The 19078-nt window shown below is 38.0% G+C and overlaps 1 protein-coding gene across 4 annotated transcripts in view; it reads left to right on the top strand.

Annotated features, from left to right (window-relative positions):
- The window catches only part of TFPI (tissue factor pathway inhibitor), a 44485-nt gene that overhangs the window by 22399 nt on the left and 3008 nt on the right, over window positions 1-19078 (top strand). For 2 of the 4 annotated variants that reach the window (XM_065669870.1, XM_065669871.1), the window contains exons 4-7: window positions 8565-8603; window positions 11671-11847; window positions 12542-12637; window positions 13126-13218. In XM_065669870.1, coding sequence (XP_065525942.1) covers window positions 8565-8603; window positions 11671-11847; window positions 12542-12637; window positions 13126-13218 — 405 coding nt within the window. Of the gene's footprint in view, window positions 1-8564; window positions 8604-11670; window positions 11848-12541; window positions 12638-13125; window positions 13219-13855; window positions 14229-19078 lie in introns of those variants that run through there. The other 2 variants (XM_065669872.1, XM_065669873.1) reach the window with 2 other exon arrangements.

Raw genomic sequence — 19078 nt, 5'->3', positions numbered from 1 at the left:
AGTGTGTCCTGGGTTTAGCTGTAACAGTTGCTTTTCTCCCTCTTAGTAGCTGGTGCAGGGCTGTTTTCAGCTTCAGTCTGAGAACTGTACTGATAATACACCAATGTTTCATTTGTTGCTAAGTAGTGCCTACTCTGATCAAGGACTTTTCAGTCTCATGCTCTGCCAGTGAGGAGGGGCACAGGAAGCCAGGAGGAAGCAGGGAGAGAACACCTGACCCAAAATAACCAAAGGGGTATTCCATACCACAGCACTTCATGCCCAGTATATAAACTGGAGGTAGTTACCCAGAAGGCCAGATCGCTGCTTGGGTCAGGCTGGGTATCGGTGTGCAGGTGGTAGGCAGTTGTATTTTACATCACTTGCGTTTATTTTTTCCTTTTCCCCCGTTAGTTTTACATTCTGTTCCCTTGTTATTTCCGTTATCATTATTGTTATTGGCGGTAGCAGCAGTGGTTTTGTGTTACACCTTAGTTACTGGTCTTGTTCTTATCTCAACCCATGGGATTCACATTCTTTCGATCCTCCTCCTCATCCCTCCAGAACAGGAAGGGGAAGAAGAGGGGGTGTGAGCGAGTGGCTTCAAGATTGTGAGTTGCCAGCTGTGCTTAAACTATGACACTGTTGCCACCTGAAGGGCTGTGTCTGCCACAGCTAAGACTGGTCTTTGGTTTTCCCCCCACAACCCTGAAAGATACCACCCCCCTTCCTTTATGCCCCTTTCTTTCTTAGTTAGCTTTAAATTGCTTCCAGTTGTTTTAAATTAATTAATTAATGTGTTTACACTATGATCTCTTCATCAAGGACTGTAGTGACGGGATAAGGGGTAATGGGTTTAAACTTAAACAGGGGAAGTTCAGCTTAGATAGAAGGAAGAAGTTCTTTATTGTGAGGGCGGTGAGGCACTGGAACAGGTTGCCCAAAGAAGTGGTAAATGCTCCATCCCAGGCAGTATTCAAGGCCAGGTTGGATGGAGCCTTGGGTGGCACTATATAGGGTGAGGTGTCCCTGCCCATGGCAGGGGGTTGGAACTAGATGATCTTAAGGTCCTTTCCAACCCAAACCATTCTATGATTCTATGATTCATTCTTGCTAGGTACTTTTCAGTCACATATGCCTTGCCAAGCAGCAGAATACTTCATTAGGTGTTACTGAGATCTTGATTTCTGTTCACAGAATTTTTCACAGTGATGCTGGGCAATTCTGCAGTGCAGTTTACAGGTTATTCTGTGGATGGCAAACACAATCAAATTAAAATTGTTACTCTCTCCTGCCTATTAGACATGTGCCCTGATAACACATTAGTGTTATGCAGATCTTGGTAGGTGTTAATTTGTTTTTTATAACTTGTGCTAGCCCTGGGCCTTTCCAGAAAACTGAAAAACTGCTGGTGCTGTAGGCACTGAGTTGGTATCCAGGATATAAATTTATACCTTCTAGGATTAGCAGAGGTCACTTGCAAGCACAGCAAGTTTATGTATGTTACAAAAAATGCTTCCAGAAATCTTAAATTAGAAAATTGTTTTCAGAAGTTGCTTTTTGGGGTTTCTGAACCAAACAGACTATATATATATATATATATGTGTGTGTATATATATGTATATATATCAAAGACAAGATGATTTATAGCATCATGCTTTGTCTGTATTAAGTGTACATGTCTCTGCTATCCACCTCTGTCCCTTCCAGAATTCACATCTATGTAGTATTTAGATCAGGTCTTAAATCTGTTACATTGTCTGTTTCATAACACATTTGTATTTCCTGAATAAAAATTACTATGAATTGTGTCATTAGATTGTTTCTAGACATCAAAGTAAGTATCTGTCTCCCATCCCAGTGTGAAAATAATGACTGGGACTAATGTGCACATTACAAGGGCACGTAATGATAGAACAAGGGGGAATGACTTTAAACTGACAGTAGGGAGATTTAGATTAGATATCAGGAAGAAATTCTTCCCTATAGGGATGGTGAGGCACAGGTTGCCCAGAGAAACTGTGGCTCCCCCATCCCTGGCAGTGCTCAAGGCCAGGTTTGACAGGGTTTGGAGCAACCCAGTCTAGTCAAAGGTGTCCCTGCCTGTGGCAGGGAATTGGAACTAGGTGGCCTTTAGGGTTCTTTAACTGTTCTATGATTACCCTAAGTGGTATTTTAATAATGTTGGTCATCATGCTTCTAATCCTCAGAATCTGCAGACTTTAACAGATTATACCAATAAGCCAGGTGCTATAAATAAACAATTTATTGTCTTCCCTTTTACTGATGGAAAAAGAAGGTTGGTAAGGCAACAGAAAAATTAGTGAAGCCCACAGGCTGTATTTCAGTCAGAGCAGGGAGTAAAGCTCAGAGTGTCTGGCATGTACTTGAACAGTAGATATAATCATAGAATCACAGAATCATAGAATAGTTAGGGTTGGAAAGGACCTCAAGATCATCTACTTTCAACCCCCCTGCCATGGGCAGGGACACCTCACACTAAACCATCCCACCCAAGGCTCTGTCCAACCTGGCCTTGAACACCGCCAGGGATGGAGCATTCACAATTTCCCTGGGTTACTCATTCCAGTGCCTCACCATCCTTACAGGAAAGAACTTCCTCCTTATATCCAGTCTAAACTTCCCCTGTTTAAGTTTGAACCCATTACCCTTTTCCTATCACTACAGTCCCTAATGAGGAATCCTTCTCCAGCATCCTTATAGGCCCCCTTCAGATACTGGAAGGCTGCTATGAGGTCTCCATGCAGCCTTCTCTTCTCCAGGCTGAACAGCCCCAACTTTCTCAGCCTGTCTTCATATGGGAGGTGCTCCAGCCCCCGATCATAACTGTAGCCTTCCTCTGGACTTGTTCCAACAGTTCCATGTCCTTTTTATGTTGAGGACACCAGAACTGCACACAATAAGTGAGGTCTCATGAGAGCAGAGTAGAGGGGCAGGATCACCTCCTTCAACCTACTGGTCACACTCTTTTTGATGCAGTCCAGGATATGGTTGGCTTTCTGGGCTGCAAGCACACACTGCCCCTAACATTAAGTTTCTCATCAACCAATACCCCCAAGTCATTCTCCACAGGACTGCTCTGAATCTCTTCTCTGCCCAACCTGTAGCTGTGCCTGGGATTGTTCCGACCCAGGTGTAGGACCTTGCACTTGGCATGGTTAAACTTCATAAGGTTGGCATCGGCCCACCTCACAAGCATGTCGAGGTCCCTCTGGATGGCATTCCTTCCCTCCAGTGTATCAACTGAACCACACAGCTTGGTGTTATTGGCAAGCTTGCTGAGGGTGCACTCAATCCCGCTGTCCATGTCACTGACAAAGATGTTGAACAAGACCGGTCCCAACACCGATCCCTGAGGGACACCACTCGTTACTGGTCTCCAGCTGAACATTGAGCCATTGACCACAACAAGACATCTGACAAGGCATCTCTTCTGTCTGCATGATATATATAGCCTTGATAATATATTATGCAGTCTTAATACCTATTTATACTTCCACAAATTTTTCAAATAGTTACAGGTGTTTAAAATTAAAGGAAAAGTTACTAGTAAGTTTTCACAGGTTCTGTTTCCTTATATTATTTTTCAGCTACAGATGCAGGTAGCTGACATTTCCTCGGAGATATGAATACAAACCAATGCAACAGAAACACATGTCATTGTCCAGCATAGGCTTTGCAAATATCTCAAGTCTGTAATTCAGTTCTCTGATTCAGACTTTTCTCCCCAATCCAGCCACAGCAAGGGAAAGAATAATTGACTGTATACATTTATTAGACATCTCTAATTACGCCAATTTCCAATAGTGTTTACAGAGTAAAGCAGGGGTGCTTTCTCACCTGTACAAAGTGAGACACAATAGTGTGGATGCATGAAACAAGGCCTCAATGGGACTGTATGTATAAGTAATAGCAAAATTTAACCTTTAGTGTTTTATATGAGCACAAAGTTTCACTGATTAGAAAATAGTGAAAGAACGGTTAACAGAGGAAAACCCATCCTTCCTAAGAGATAACCCTGGTCTTGATCCCTTTGATCTTTCCAGTGAGGAGACTGGATTTTATTTACTCACTAGGTCAAGGCATTATTCCATTCACACCTGTTTTCTGATCTGCTGGCACCACCATGCATTTCTGTTACTGTACCTGGCACTACAGACAATCCATTCAAGAAACCAAAACCAAAACCCACAAATATGAATCTTAAATTCCAAAAGGAAGCAGGTTCCAGTTATTTTTCTAATAAATTATGTTTTGCTTTCAAACAATTCAATGCTTATAGAACTGCATCAAGATAGGAAAACACTACAAAATTTCATTGACAACTTGTTCAAGTGAAAAACATCAAATTGCCGGCAATCTGATGTGATTGGCAGTGAATGGCAGTTTTTCAATGCATTTTACTCTAGGGATTAATTTGAAACTCACCTTTTAATGGCTTTTGGCAAGATCCACTAACAAGCCTCAGAGACCAGATGTGCTCCAGGAAAGACGTGGTAAGAATCTGTCACAGTCTCACCCTGTTTACAGAAGTCACATATAGTCATATGTGTAAATGTAGTGCTAATGATACTAAAATAAGGTATACCTTGAAATTACATCCCACTAATGAAAAATGATGGGGAAATCATAATTCCTTAGTTACTAATTAACATAACTTAGCATTTCAAGTTAAAAAAAAAAAGACATAAAGGATCTTCCTTGAATATAAATCTCTTGCCCTAAATGCAACCACACACAAAGCTTACAATCAGTAACAGATTTCAGATTTCTTATCTCAAGGCCAATACTCTATATTTGGGTCATTTCCTTCAACCAGAATATGTCAGTTTTAGTGCTTGTTTTTAGAGAAGGTAGGGATATAGTGCTTGAAGCTTAAAAGGCAGGAGTTCATGTTGCTTTGAATTTGGACTGAAGATTGCTACCCACCAAAAACTGTGTGTTAAAGACTTACATTTAGTATTAGTTAATCATCACCCTGTAAAGATGTATGGCTAAAGAAACTGATGTCCCTCCTCTACTTAATTCAGCCTGGGCAGATGTTTGAATATTAAATATCATTACTTATTTTGTATGGTTATCCAGAATATGTATCTCTATCAGAACTGAATAATATTTTCATGAGCATTCAAGACAGATTAATTTTAAGGAGTTAAAAAAAGATTCAATTTTTGTCATTAATATTTTGCGTAGTAATTGTCTGTTTTCTTGAAAAATGGCATTTCTAAACTTAAAATTCTTCCTCTGTCATACAGCTTCCATATGTCATAATATGTATCATGGATTTAACCAGTTTGGGTTTTTTTTCTCTATGGACAGCCAGCTTTGAAGTTCCTTTCCATATTAAATTTTCAGCACAGAAATAAAATTTGTTGCTGAACTCCACGGTTAATACATAAATACAAGTTTAAAAAAATAAATGTTCGCAACATCATTCTGAGAACAACCCTCCTTTAAAGGCATTTTCTTCACTTCTACAGTGTTTTGTTTAGAAAATTGTGATTAATCTGTTTCTAGTTATGGCTCCATAAAGTTTAGTGAATACAGTCTTTCAAGATAAAAAATGGAAAATTGTTTTTCTTGATTAGCATTCAGGATCAGAAAGACCTGCGATCTTGAATGTGAAGATGGCACATGTTTTTCTGTCACCAGGCTGGCTGTTGGTTACTTTACAGCATTTTTGCCACTCCTGGAGCAGGGTTGTTTGTAGGACTGCAGCTGCCACCATCTTATCCAAAACATGCTACTTGCTGGTAATTTGGAGTGTTTGTCCTAAATTCCAGCTTAAATTCCAAGGCAGAAGGCTAAACTGAAAAAGGCAGGGTTGATAACAGAATTTGGAATGTAAAGTATCCAAAAGTCACAATCTGAATAGTCAAAGTTTCTGATTTTCCAATACTAAGCACAAATACATGAAAAAGTGAGCCAACATGAATGAATTGCCAGGCTTCTTAAATCAGAACAGCTTTATAAAGACTTGTCAGAATTAAGTAATTCCTAAAACTGACTGAACTCAGAACAAGAGAGTTCAGAGAGCCAAACTACAGTTTGGCTGCTCCAAGGATCTCTTAAGACAAGAATTCAGATTTATGATGCCTAGTTCTGATTCAGGTCTCCTAGAAGTCAGCTGCATTTTATGTTTCATGTACCCAATATTCACTACTTCAGGGAAGAAAAAATTACTTTTAAGAGGAGTTTGTCTACGTGCTCCATTGTTTACTGGATATGAGTAGAAACAAGTATCACTAGCACAAAGGTCTTAACTTTCAAGGCAGTGAGTATATCTCTTAGGCTACTTAAGCATCTAACATGGAAAAAAACCTAATGATAAAAGCTTCTGGACATCACAGCAAATCTAATGTCTATTATTTACATGTCAGATTTACTCAGAAATACAGTTTATTTATGAGAACAGACATTAACTTAGCTGTGGATTTGGCTTTTTGACTCAAACCAGAAGCAAAAGGCGCTGTTGACATGGTACTAAGATTAAAATATTCTAGGCTTGTATAAACCCACAATAAAATCTTCCTGTTCTGTGCCAGAAGAGTAGCAATCATATGCCAAAGTGTGATTGCTGATTTTGGCCTGAAGGGAACAGGTGAGTGAAATTAATGAAATTGCCTGTTGTGAGTGTCCATGGTTTAGGTCGTAGGTTGAAATGCTGAAGGCACTGCCTCCTACTAATAGAAAGCACTGGAAATACATTCAAAACAAATTATATGCCACTCTAAAGTACATCACATATTTTTAAGGATGCCAGCTGCGTTGTCCCAAAGGTGACAGGAAAATGAATCATAACAGAATTTCTACGTGATAAGATTTGCTTGGAAAATATAACACAGGCACGTTTCCAGAAGAAAAATCAAAAAACTGTGTTGGAATTATGCCACAAAAGGGCAGTACAGCTAATGCTAAGAGCTTATTAGTCAACTGCATCCTCTCTTATAACAGGAGCCACAGGAGGTATATCACTATATAAAGGATGGTTAGAAACACTTATGAGTGGAGAATTAACTGCTAAAACCCATTTCAATTTTGGACTCTGAAGAGGTTGTTATAAATAGTGGAGGGAGGGGAGGAAGTTTATCAAAATTATGAATTGCAGAAAAGATAGGCTACAGATGGCTCAAGTATCTTCTCTTACTGCTTCCATAACAAGGAACGGCACAGCAGCAGCTCTGCTTTCCAGCAGTAGTTGTTTTCAGTATGAGGTCTTATTAATAGGTACCTCCAGGCTGAGATGGGACACAGTTCCCCTGTATCCCCCACCCTCATCGGCTGTGCAGAGCAACTGTATCTTGCACACAAAGCCACAGAGAGGCTGTAGGGATGTTCTTTAGGTGCTTGATTTAAAGGCCTTCTGGGAAACATGGCATGAGAGACTAATGCATGTCATTGAAATTCAGATTAAAATTATACTTCCCTTTGCATTCCCCTTAATTTCATGTTTCAGAGGCTAGACTGTGGGTTACACTGATGCTTTATGAGCAGGTCTGTGGAAGATGTGCATCCACTGAAGCATGAAGAGACTTCAGGAGTAAAAAGTAATGTGTTTCTGCTACTGAACTGCTTGCTACTTTTGGTATATACTATAGGGAGTTAGTGTCTTTTAAAGGGGCCCATGGTAGCTACGTAAGATGGCCAGAGTCAAGCAAATGTATTGTTTTATTAGTTTGATTGCATTTGCTTTCCAGAAGACAACTTTAAGCAAGGCACTAGCTGTACCACTCTATCCCTTTGCTCTTATGCAAGAAATCAATGGGCAAGAGTGAGTTTTCTAGAAACTATCATTTTGTAATGCCATTAAGAGGAGCTTGAGTGCACTAAGAAGCAATGAAGTCTCCTAGAAGTGCAGGAAGGTTTGTTTTCAATCACTCTAAAGAAATACGGGGTTGAATTCAGATATCTGGCTTCCTGAGCAAGTACAATAAAACCCAGGCTCCTCCATTAAAAATTACAGTAGCAACTTCATTACTGCTGATCATCCACAGAAAGAACAGTGCAAACAAGATAGACAGAGATACTTAGCTAAATGAGCTTTAATATGACAAACAGCACTATGAAAACTTTATCCTAGCAAAAGGAATTAGCATGAAAAGGTCCTTATTGCTAACTACATCAACAACAATTAGCAGCGTCAGCAGTTACAGCACGGTTAAGTTGGTCTGCTAAAATACTGCACTTCAGAGGAGTAAGATTTCATAATACATGATTCTGATTCCAGTAACATGAAGAGGAATTTCCCTGTACAATTCAATATCGCCATAATTTGATTCCAGTACTTTCCATATCCTCAAGTTTCCAGTATAGCAGGTGTTCTATAGAAAGGAAAAGATATTTCAGTCCTCCAGAACAAGCTTTTTACTTCTTTTACTTTACTTTTCTGTTACTTCTCTAATAAGGAGAAAACAGAAGGGGAAGAGATTCTATATTCTTCCTCCTCAGTGCTCATCATTACTGTTAAGCACCCTGGTAACACAGGTGAGAATTATCAGGATTGATTTTGCTAAATACTTTAATACTTTTTTCTTTCTTTTTTTTTTTTTTCATTTATATTACAGAATTACTTCGGAAGAGGATGTTGTCAAAAATTAAGAAAGGTAATTATGTTTACATTGCAATCTAAGGCTCTTATACAAGAGATTTAGCTTCTTTTGATAAATTCTTTATGTAAGCTCTCAAAAGCAATCAAAAACTGCCATGTCAGACTAAACTGAATCCTTACTCCTAGTCTCCGTTTGTTTTCATCGAAGACTTTGAGGACAGTTGTGGTCACTGAAGATGGTAGCTGCAATCTCTTCTTCCCAAAATATACACATCATGACACTTTTTTTTTCCAGTAAAGACAAAAGGACTCTGCAGAGATTCAAGCATTGCATAATTGGCCATGATGTGGAACTCTTATTGTGTGTTTTGAGACTAATCTAAATGATTCCTCCATTGTTAGAAAAATAGGAAAAAATCACTGTGAAAGAGAACTTTTCAAGCACTGCCTGGGTAGGAGCTAACAGAGGTTAGGACAGATCCCCTAATTACACATTAAGTCATGGGGCAAGTTTCTCATTCCTGAAGGGGCAGACTGTTTAAAGAAATTTAAATGCCAGATACCCAGGGTTCCTAAATATGCAATGCTTAAGTACTGAGAATCATTTGTCTGAAACACTGTTGGTCTACTCAGTATCCTTGTTGGGAACATAGGCTACCTTAAGTTTGACACTTAATAGAGCTTGTGAAGACTCATTCCACCCTTCCCACTTTAGAGATGTACCTGGATTGGGCCCAGTGCTGGTATTCAGAGTTTCACAAATACAGGCTTAAATTCATTTCTTCATAAGGCAGCTCATCTTTCTCTGCTTACAGTTCTTCATCCCTCCTTGCACTGCTGTGCATTTAACTCATCACAGAAATACTAACATTTGTACATATGTTTTGAAATAGATTAACTACTTTATCTTTGCAGGATGGTCTTTGTAATACTTTCATACTGGTTGCAGGGAGGGGGGAAAAAGGGAAAGGAGTGAGCCAGCAGCTGCATGGTTCAGAGTTACCAGCTAGGCTTACACCACGACAGATGATTATTTTCTTTTCCTGTTTTATACTGTCTTTCTCATTCTTAATGAGTTAAAAAAAAAAAAAAAAGTAATTCCATGCTATGGAAGTTAGTACAGTTGATTTTCTACAGATGCTGCAGACATCTGGCACTACTTTCTTTAAGGTCTGACCCTACTTCCCTGTTTTTAAAGACAAAAGAGAATATATCCCATTAAATTCAGCTCGTGGCTATCACCAACATCATTACATATTTACTATTGTTTAGAGTAATGTAGTCTTGAACATTGAGTCTCTGGGGTAAGATGTGGCATTTAAAGGGATAATACTAGTTTGTGTAGTTAGAATTAATGGCCTTCATGACCTCTTTCTCCAAAAGTGGCTATAAAAGTTAGCTGTGAGCTCAAACTTATTTGGACTTAATTTCCTTTTTCTGCAAGAACCATTTAAATATTAGGATTTTCTAAATGAAGAACAGGTGCTTTTAAGAATCCGTCATAATCCTGTAGTCTACATACTCTTATTATTATCTGTCTAATAATATTTTTCTGTTATTTCACAATTTTATGCAATGTTTGATGAATGAATTGTTTCTGTAGCTCCTATTGTCTGTGAGCTCCTAATGGATGGTATATGGAATAGCTACCACTCTGGTAGATTTTTGCCTGCTACCTGTCGGCATAGCTATCTTATTTCCATTCTCAGCTGAAAGCACATCTTACGTGCATAAGCACATCTTATGCAGCACAATAGGTGCTGCATTTGAATAGTAAGAAACATGAAATACCTGAACTGTAGAATACATATACTCACTGGCAGAGAATGAAATTCTAGTGAAAAATCAAAATTAAGCTATTCAGGAGTGCTTAAAATAGTTGATTACTTTATACAATGTTTTAATGGTTTAATTTTACATGAAATCTCTGAAATTTACATTGACTGTTCATGAAGATTTATAATAATTGAAATACAAGTTATTGACAGTTATTTCTTGGAAAAACATGATGAGTTATTATAATGTTTTATATAAACATATGGTGTTCATCAGCTGAATTTAATAACATTCTTATTCTAGCAGGTTTTTAATAGATACTTGATAAAACAGATGTAATAGGATTAACTTCCTTGCAACTCCATAATCTACTTCAAAAAATTGTGAACTTCAATGTAATTATGCTGTAGTAATTTTTATTAAAATAACAGCACTCTGCACACTGTTTTTTTCTCAATATTCTTTCAAGTTTCACAGGTAAGGCATTTACATGTCATGTCTGATACAATTGTCCTATATGATGGCTAAGTACACTCCTCTCTGTCAGCTCAATCAAGAATCATATTTCAAAGTATCTGCTAGTGAGAATTAGAGGATACCTCTGTAAATATTTAATTACTGTTTTTATTAATTTCTTTCAAGAATACAATTTTGATAAAAAATTGAATATGTTGAGAAATTGACATTTGGGGATTATTGTATGGCTATGTGGTTTTCTCCTCTAACAGAATTCATTGGCTGACATTGTAGTTAGTGTGACTGCAAACAAGGAACTGGGACTGAAAAATGATCATAAGAATAGCTGCTCTGTCTCCCAGTTTCATGTACCCTCTAGTAGCAATAAACTGTACCAGACAAAATGTTAGATTTTTTTTTCCTCTTTCTTTAGAAATTTTTCCTTCTATGTTAACACTGCTTTCTGTATAATTCATACATTGACTAAAATGACTACATAAATGACAAGAATGTGTGCATAGATTCAAATGATCCAGCTGAGATCTCATCTCATTTCATTTCAAAGTAAAACCTAATTTTTATCTTAAAGCTTTAAAGTAAGAGGACACTTAAAGGAATCATTAGTCCTTAATTTGCAAGATATAATTTGCCAGCTACTTGAAAAGAGAATAAAAAGCAATAAAAATATCCCTCTTAATGCTCCAGCATAATAATGTAGTGTTATATATAGAACAAAAGCAGTAGAATAAAGCAGCAGTTATTTTACATTAGTTCTTTAGTCTAGAATTCCAGGTTTATTTTGTAAACTTCCTCCAGTTCTACTGTTGTCTTGGAATGTGTGTGGATTTTTTTCTTCCCCCATCCTGTTCATCATTTACCATTGTTTGTAGAAAAGCCCAACTTCTGCTTTCATGAGAAAGACCCTGGAATTTGCCGAGGCTATTTTTCCAGGTACTTCTATAACAAAGAGACAAAGTTATGTGAAGTATTCAAGTATGGTGGGTGCCTAGGAAACCAGAACAACTTTAAGAATTTGGAAGAATGCCAGACTACCTGCCAAGGCAACTGTAAGTTGCTGTCCTCATTAGTTTTATTCTTGTATAAACAATATTGCATCTTATACAATGTTATACAATATTGTATCTTGCATGTTAAAAAAGGCAACAATAGGGTATCCTGAAGTGGCCACAATTTGTATTTGGAATTAACATTATAGATACATTTTAAATAAAAATATAAACTAAACCAACTGGCAGGTACTATTAACTGTAATTAATATTACAGGACTCCTGCTTTTTTACTTGATGTAAAATTTGCCAGCTGCTTGGCTTTATAATATCATAAAATGCTAATTTATTTTTTTAACCCATACATCTGCATATACCTTTCCAGACTAAGTCTTGTAGTGAAAAGAGGTGCCAGTATAGGGATTCATTATTGTCTGTTGCTAGCTTCCCACCAATGTATCATGAGAAACCTGTCCCTCACTTCTGAATGATTTGGATATTCAACTTAGGCTACAGAACAGCCATTCAGGCAGATCAAAGATCTTCATCCACTTTCTTGTCCTTCTAGTTCCTATGAATTGCAATCTGACATGATGTCTCCACATAAATTTGTATAAATACTCAAGAAGAAAGGATTAGGGGCCATTGCTATAGTTTAAATAGAACAAAGTTTTTACCTTAGTGATATTGAGACATAGGTACCAATTTGGGTTTGGTTTTTTTCCTTATTATTTTCCTTTTATTTTTCTTTTAGCAAATTTATTGCCAATTGTTCCAACTGAAGAGCACCCTAACACTGTGAACAGCAGTTCCCCGGTAGAAGAACCCAACCAGTTCCATGGGATTTTTGGTAAGAATTTGCTTTTGCTGTTTATAGTTATCCTTCTTTATTGCAGATGTTCCTTGTCCACTCATTTTCCCCTTTATTTGAAGATATATATGTTATTTGAAACCGGTAAGCACAGTGAAGACAGAAACTTTAAAAATAACTTCATAACCATTTTTCTTGTCAGTAATATATATTTTGAAAAAGGCTTTCAATTGCAAAGGTTAGAGTGTCTGCTAGTTACATAAAAACAACCTTACCAACCATATTTGATTTAAAACTTTCATTGGTAAAATTAAAGAACAAAAAGGAATCCATCCCAAAGATACCTCAGCATGAGTTTCCTACACTTTTGGGACTTAAAGAAAAGCTTGCTGCCTTTTAGTGGTATTAATACTGACATGGAGCAAGGCAAATGGATACCAGTCAAAAGTTATTTTCAGAGCTTTGGTGTGTCTAGATAACTATAACTTAAAGTTTCACACACACCTCTTTTTTTTTTTTCCTTTTAGTAAATTTGTTGCCAACTGCACCAAATGAGAAGTCAAACACTGTGAACGGTAGTTCCACAAAAGAGAAGCGCAACCAGTTTCCCATTTTCTTTGGTAAGAATTTGTTGTTTTCAGTTGTTAGCTGTTTGTCTTTTATGTGCACTCTGGGTTGCTTTTCCAATTCCACCCATTTTCCAACACACCTGAGACTAAAGAATGGGCTTTGATCCATGTCAAATGTTTTCATAAGCAGAGAAAGCCAAAGATACATTGCTACTTAGAGAACTTACATAAATATCAGAAAGTGGAGACTGACCAAATCTTGTGCTCTTCTGAAAGTGTGTGGTTCCTGAAGATCTGATAGATACAGAAAGAGCAAAAGCAGTGATGCAGAGTTCTTTTAGTCAAAATTAATATTTTTGTGAGGATCTAACTGGAAGCTGATTTAAAGCTCCTTTAACTCATTTAAAAAAAAAAAAGGGGGACCATATTTGGATTTTGGGATATGGCACTGTACATTTATCATAATATGTTTTCATTTTCACTAAGATAATCTAAGTGAGTATGAATAAATTTTATGTCTGCTTCAAGGTATTTTTGTGTTATGTATTATAATGCTGATGGGACCTTTACTGTAGAGTGTTAGGTTTTAACAGTTTTTGCATCTGGATGCTGTCCACTATAGATTGCTGTTATTTGCTCATACTGTAAAAGGTGATTGAATTTGAGGCATGTCATTTTTGATCCACAGTTATGCAAGAGGAAACAACAAACAGTTGGAAAAAGCCTGAGCGTTCTTACCAAGTATTTCTGTTATTTTTTTGCATTTACACTTATTTGTACTTTTGGGGATTGAGTGATGACTTACAGACTCATTGAGGTTTTTGTATTTTATATGATCTGTAAGATAATGGGCATGTAAGATAACATTATTGTGCTTTTTGCTTAGAATGGTGTGTCTAATAAAGCTTGAATGTGTGTTGTATTCTGTTTTTTCATTTTCACTGTGATCCATGTTAACTGTTGGGTTAAGGTAAGTTTCTGTGATAGTTGGATTGTTCACTTACCACATGCAAAGCATCAATACACACTGTTATTAAAATTACTATATATAAACCAGTAAAGTTTTTGGCAACTTATTTTACTGAAAAATATTTTACTTACTTTAAGGCCTTGTAATAAGTCTAGGGACCTAAGAGCATACATGTTCCCTGAAGGTTTTGACTCATAATATGAATCCTTAAAATTAATCTACACAAGCAACAGGACATGATTCACTGTTTTCTCAAAGGAAAATGAAGGGTTCTTGGTTGCTTCAGCAACAATGAATTTTCTGGTACAGCAGATTTTCTGAGGGAGAGATGAGGGTAAGAGAAAGAGAAGATCTGAAGGTTAGTGGAAGAAAGGGTCTGCGAACAGTGGTGAGTGGAGTCAGTGTAGCTGGATGAGTCAGGTAAGGTATATGACCTTGGAAGGACCAGTGCATTTCAGTGGAAAGTCTGAAGGCCCCACTGGTTCTCCCCTACTATATAACCTTTGTCTGTCTTGCACTAGCTTGCCATGTGCAGCCAACTCCTGCTATTCTGTTTATCAGACTGTAGCTTTCAGGCTGCTGGGATGAGCTAAAATCTTGTGCTTTTGTGCAGTCCCACTACAGAGGGAGGAAAGTATAGGGCCGAAACTGACAGGTGATTTCCCCATATAGGCATGGAGCGCATAGCCTCCATTCCTGGTATTAATAGAGGCAAACGTGTCAATTAAAGTTGTAAGGTAGAGCCACCTCACACAAACATGCACTGTGACTCTCCCCTCAGTGCGACAAGAATCTTGCTTGTGCCTCGCTTTCCCACCTAAGAGTCCATTTGAATCCAGCCTCTGGGGTGGGCTCTCTTGGCTGTCTGCTCCCACAGCCGAAGAGGACAGAAAGCTGGTGCTGGGCCTCTTCTGCAGACAGCACATAGGAGGTCAGGATGGACTGTTTGGGAGGGAGTTGCCGATGTCCTTCTTCTCAAGGTAAAGGCAAAAGTCACTGGTCTGCCACTATAACATCAATTTTGCATGCATATTGGCCTGGCTATGTATCTACATGACAGATATACATGACCACCATTAAAAAAATTTTGCAAGAAGTTGTGTTTCATAGAATACCTGACCTCAAAATTGAAATGCTATTTCGTCTTGATTTCAGGAAAAAAAAATATGTATTATTGGTGGTATGTATAACTCTGACATCAGATTATTAGACTTAGATGTTCTTGATCTTCAGAAAATTAAACTCTTCAATTAAACTCTTCTTTTGGCTAAACAAAACATCTTTTTTTTTCCTGCATATAAACATGAAACTTACAGAATCACAGAATCACAGAATCCCAAGGGTTGGAAGGGACCTCAAAAGATCATCTAGTCCAACCCCCCCACAAGAGCAGGGTAACCTACAGTACATCACACAGGAACTTGTCCAGGCGGGCCTTGAATATCTCCAGTGTAGGAGACTCCACAACCCCCCTGGGCAACCTGTTCCAGTGCTCTGTCACTCTTACAGTAAAGAAGTTCTTCCTGATGTTAACGTGGAACTTCCTATGCTCCAGTTTACACCCATTGCCCCTTGTCCTATCACTGGATATCACTGAAAAAAGCCTAGCTCCATCATCCTGACACCTATCCTTTACATATTTGTAAACATTGATGAGGTCACCCCTCAGTCTCCTCCAAGCTAAAAAGACCCAGCTCCCTCAGCCTCTCCTCATAAGGGAGATGTTCCACTCCCTTAATCATCTTTGTGGCTCTGCGCTAGACTCCTTCAAGCAATTCCCTGTCCTTCTTGAACAGAGGGGCCCAGAACTGGACGCAATATTCCAGATGCGGCCTCACCAAGGCTGAGTAGAGGGGGAGGAGAACCTCTCTTGACCTACTAACCACTCCCTTTCTAATGCACCCTAAGATGCCATTTGCCATCTTGGCCGCAAGAGCACATTGCTGGCTCATGGTCATCCTCCTATCCACCAGGACCCCCAGGTCCCTTTACAATGCTGTCTCTCAGCAATGAACTTTCTGCAGACAGAGAAGTTGTTCTGGTCTTTGCTGCAAGATCTAAAATAACTTTTATTCTGGGAAAGTTAAGAGAAAGTGAAGCCAAGAATAAAAGGTTTCATTTTTAGATTGTACAAAGTGTTCTATGGTAGGAAATTACGAGCATTATATTCTACATTTGATTTGTGAGATCTAAGTGGGGTGCAGGATCAAAAGTCAACTCAGCAAATATAGAATGGCACGCAGAGACAGTTCAGGGCTGTATCTTTTGCCGTTATAAACTAACATGGTTCTATTTGCTATATTGGATCTGCTGTAATTTATACCTATAGAGCACTGTCAAGTGCAGATGACTCATTGTTTTTGTAATAGTTTGTCTACCTGAAGATTCTTTTCTTTTCTCTCTGCTGCAACCAGAAATGAGATACTGAAGTCTACATATATCAAAAATCTGTCAATAAATCTGAAGCTTTTTGAAAGTCACGCACCCATGTCTAGCGAAACAGAATACAATGAGCATTGTTCCTCATCCAGATCATTTCAAACTTATTTTGTGCTGTGATGAATTAATAATTGTTTGTCACACCACCACAGATAATCCCGAGAGATAATGATTAATGTTGCAAGGCAGAGTTGGGTAAATGTGAGTCTATATCTGAATAGGTACGTTTCAGAGATTCAAAAGTATGATCAGGTCATCTTTTCACACCATAGAGGAGTGTGCCTAGGATTCATGAAAATGCTGTACCATAAGAATTAAAGCATACATGTTTAGAGATTGTTAAGGTAGCAGTGAAGGGTAAGGTACAGAAGTCTTATAGGTAAAAACAATAGTCTGCTTTTTGTCTACTTTTATTATTTCATATAACTGGTTTACCTTTTCTTTTTCCAGAAATGAAATATTAAGTATTGCAGTTTTGGTCGTATTCTCTCACCAAAACAAAATCAGTCCAAAACATCTAAAAATTCAAATAAGAAGAATAAAAAAGTAACATAAAGATAAGGTGAAAGAAAGATCTACACTGTATTTTGCTGTTGTAAAACCTGAAACTCATTTGAGAAAACCTGCAGAGCTAATTGGGGAGTCCAGTTCCCATGCTCCGCTTAAGATGGGTTCCAAGACCTAATTTCCTTCAAAAGTTTTTGATGGAATTGGCATGTTTCTGAGGAATACTTTGTATTTCATTGTATTGGCATTTTCCAGAAGTAAACTTTACACCTGGAAATGTTTGACTAGCTCAGCTTGGAAGCTTTCTTTTGTCCTTTGCCTGTACAAATTGTAATTTTTTTTTTCCCAAGCTTGTTCATGACCTGATTCATAATGAATATATTTGGCAAATAATATATATAGCAACTCCGAGTTTATGAGTTTGCTGTTGGGTATTTAAAGCCAGTTTCAGTCAGGTATTTTGGAAAAACAGAATAGCATGAACACAGGAGTGAAACCAGAGTCTTAAGTCTTCTTGTGTAAATGTAAATAACCAGTTGGTTTCTGTAGAAATTGCATCAAAGGCCAGAGGATGGGCCATGTAGTTGCATGTATTAATGTCGTGGTTTAAGCCCAGCTCGTAACTCAGTCCCAAGCAGCCGCTCGCTCACTCCCCCCCTTCCTCCCCACCCTGCTCCTGGAGGGATGGGTAGGAGAACTGAAAGAATGCAACTCCCACAGGCTGAGATAACAGCAGTCCAGTAACTAAGGTATAACACAAACCACTACTGCTACCACCAATAATAATAATGATAAGGGAAATAACAAGGGAAGAGAATACAACCACTTACCACCCGCCAACCCGCTGCCTGACCCAGCAGTGATTTAACCCTTCCGGGTAACTGCCCCCAGTTTATATAATGAGCATGATGTGCTCTGGTATGGAATACCTCTTTGGCTAGTTTGGGTCAGGTGTTCTGTCTCTGCTTCCTCCTGGCTTCCTCTCCTCCCTGGCAGAGCATGAGACTCAGAAAGTCCTTGGTCAGAGTAAACATTACTTAGTAACAACTGAAAACATCGGGTTTATCAGTGATGTTCCCCTGCTGAAAGTCAAAAACACAGCACTGCACCAGCTACTAAGGAGAAAAAAATGACTGCTACCGCTGAACCCAGGACAATTGAAAAGTTAGAAAGCATTTAATGACATCTGTTAACTTTCAGGTTCGTAACTTGGTGTTAACATGTAATGAGTTATGTAATGTGTAGTGCTACTTGCACTGTGAAAAAAAGTTTGATAAAACATAATCTAAATTGAGAAAAAAGTAGACTTACAAACAGCATTTATATCTCAAGTAGCCTCTTAATAAAACTGATATCTGTAATTCATAGATCTGTAATGACTAGATTGGGGAAAACAATTTTGATAGTGGGACATGTATTGCTGATTTTTTTTTTTTTTTTCACTTTTTTCAGTGTGCACCATTCCTCTCTGTTTAGCTTTGTGGCTTGTGGGATTTTGCTGCTTTCATTTTGTCTTTTCCTGCATAGAAAAAGCAAGAGATACAACAGTTCAACAACACTCAATAAAATGAGGTTGTAAAACAAAACATTAGAGAGAGAAACTCGAGAACAGGCATAATATCTAAACTCACTGTAACAACATACGTATAAGCACAACATTAAAAGCTGGGGCTGACAGATTGTCCTGACAATCTAGATGTTGGGCTGGGCATGACACATTATGTATTTTTTGTTCACAGTAACTTAAAGATAACAGGTCTTTTAATGATCAGCATATTAAAATCAATATTTTTTATGATCCTTGGCAGACAGGAAATTATGATAAGTAATTTCATTTTTATTTTAATATATATTTCAGCTATATATATAGTTGAAAAACATGGCTGCTGTATGGCAAAGTTAAGAGGTTTTCTTCATGGGCTGGTTGCTTCTGTGGTTATAAAGAATATGCAGATATTTTGAAGATGGACAGAAATAGCATTTGCTTTCTGGGAC

Source organism: Lathamus discolor, chromosome 3 (genome assembly GCF_037157495.1).
Source record: "Lathamus discolor isolate bLatDis1 chromosome 3, bLatDis1.hap1, whole genome shotgun sequence".
Lineage (NCBI taxonomy): Eukaryota > Metazoa > Chordata > Aves > Psittaciformes > Psittacidae > Lathamus > Lathamus discolor.
Note: the sequence above shows the minus strand (reverse complement) of the source record. Positions and strands in the feature narration are given on the sequence as shown.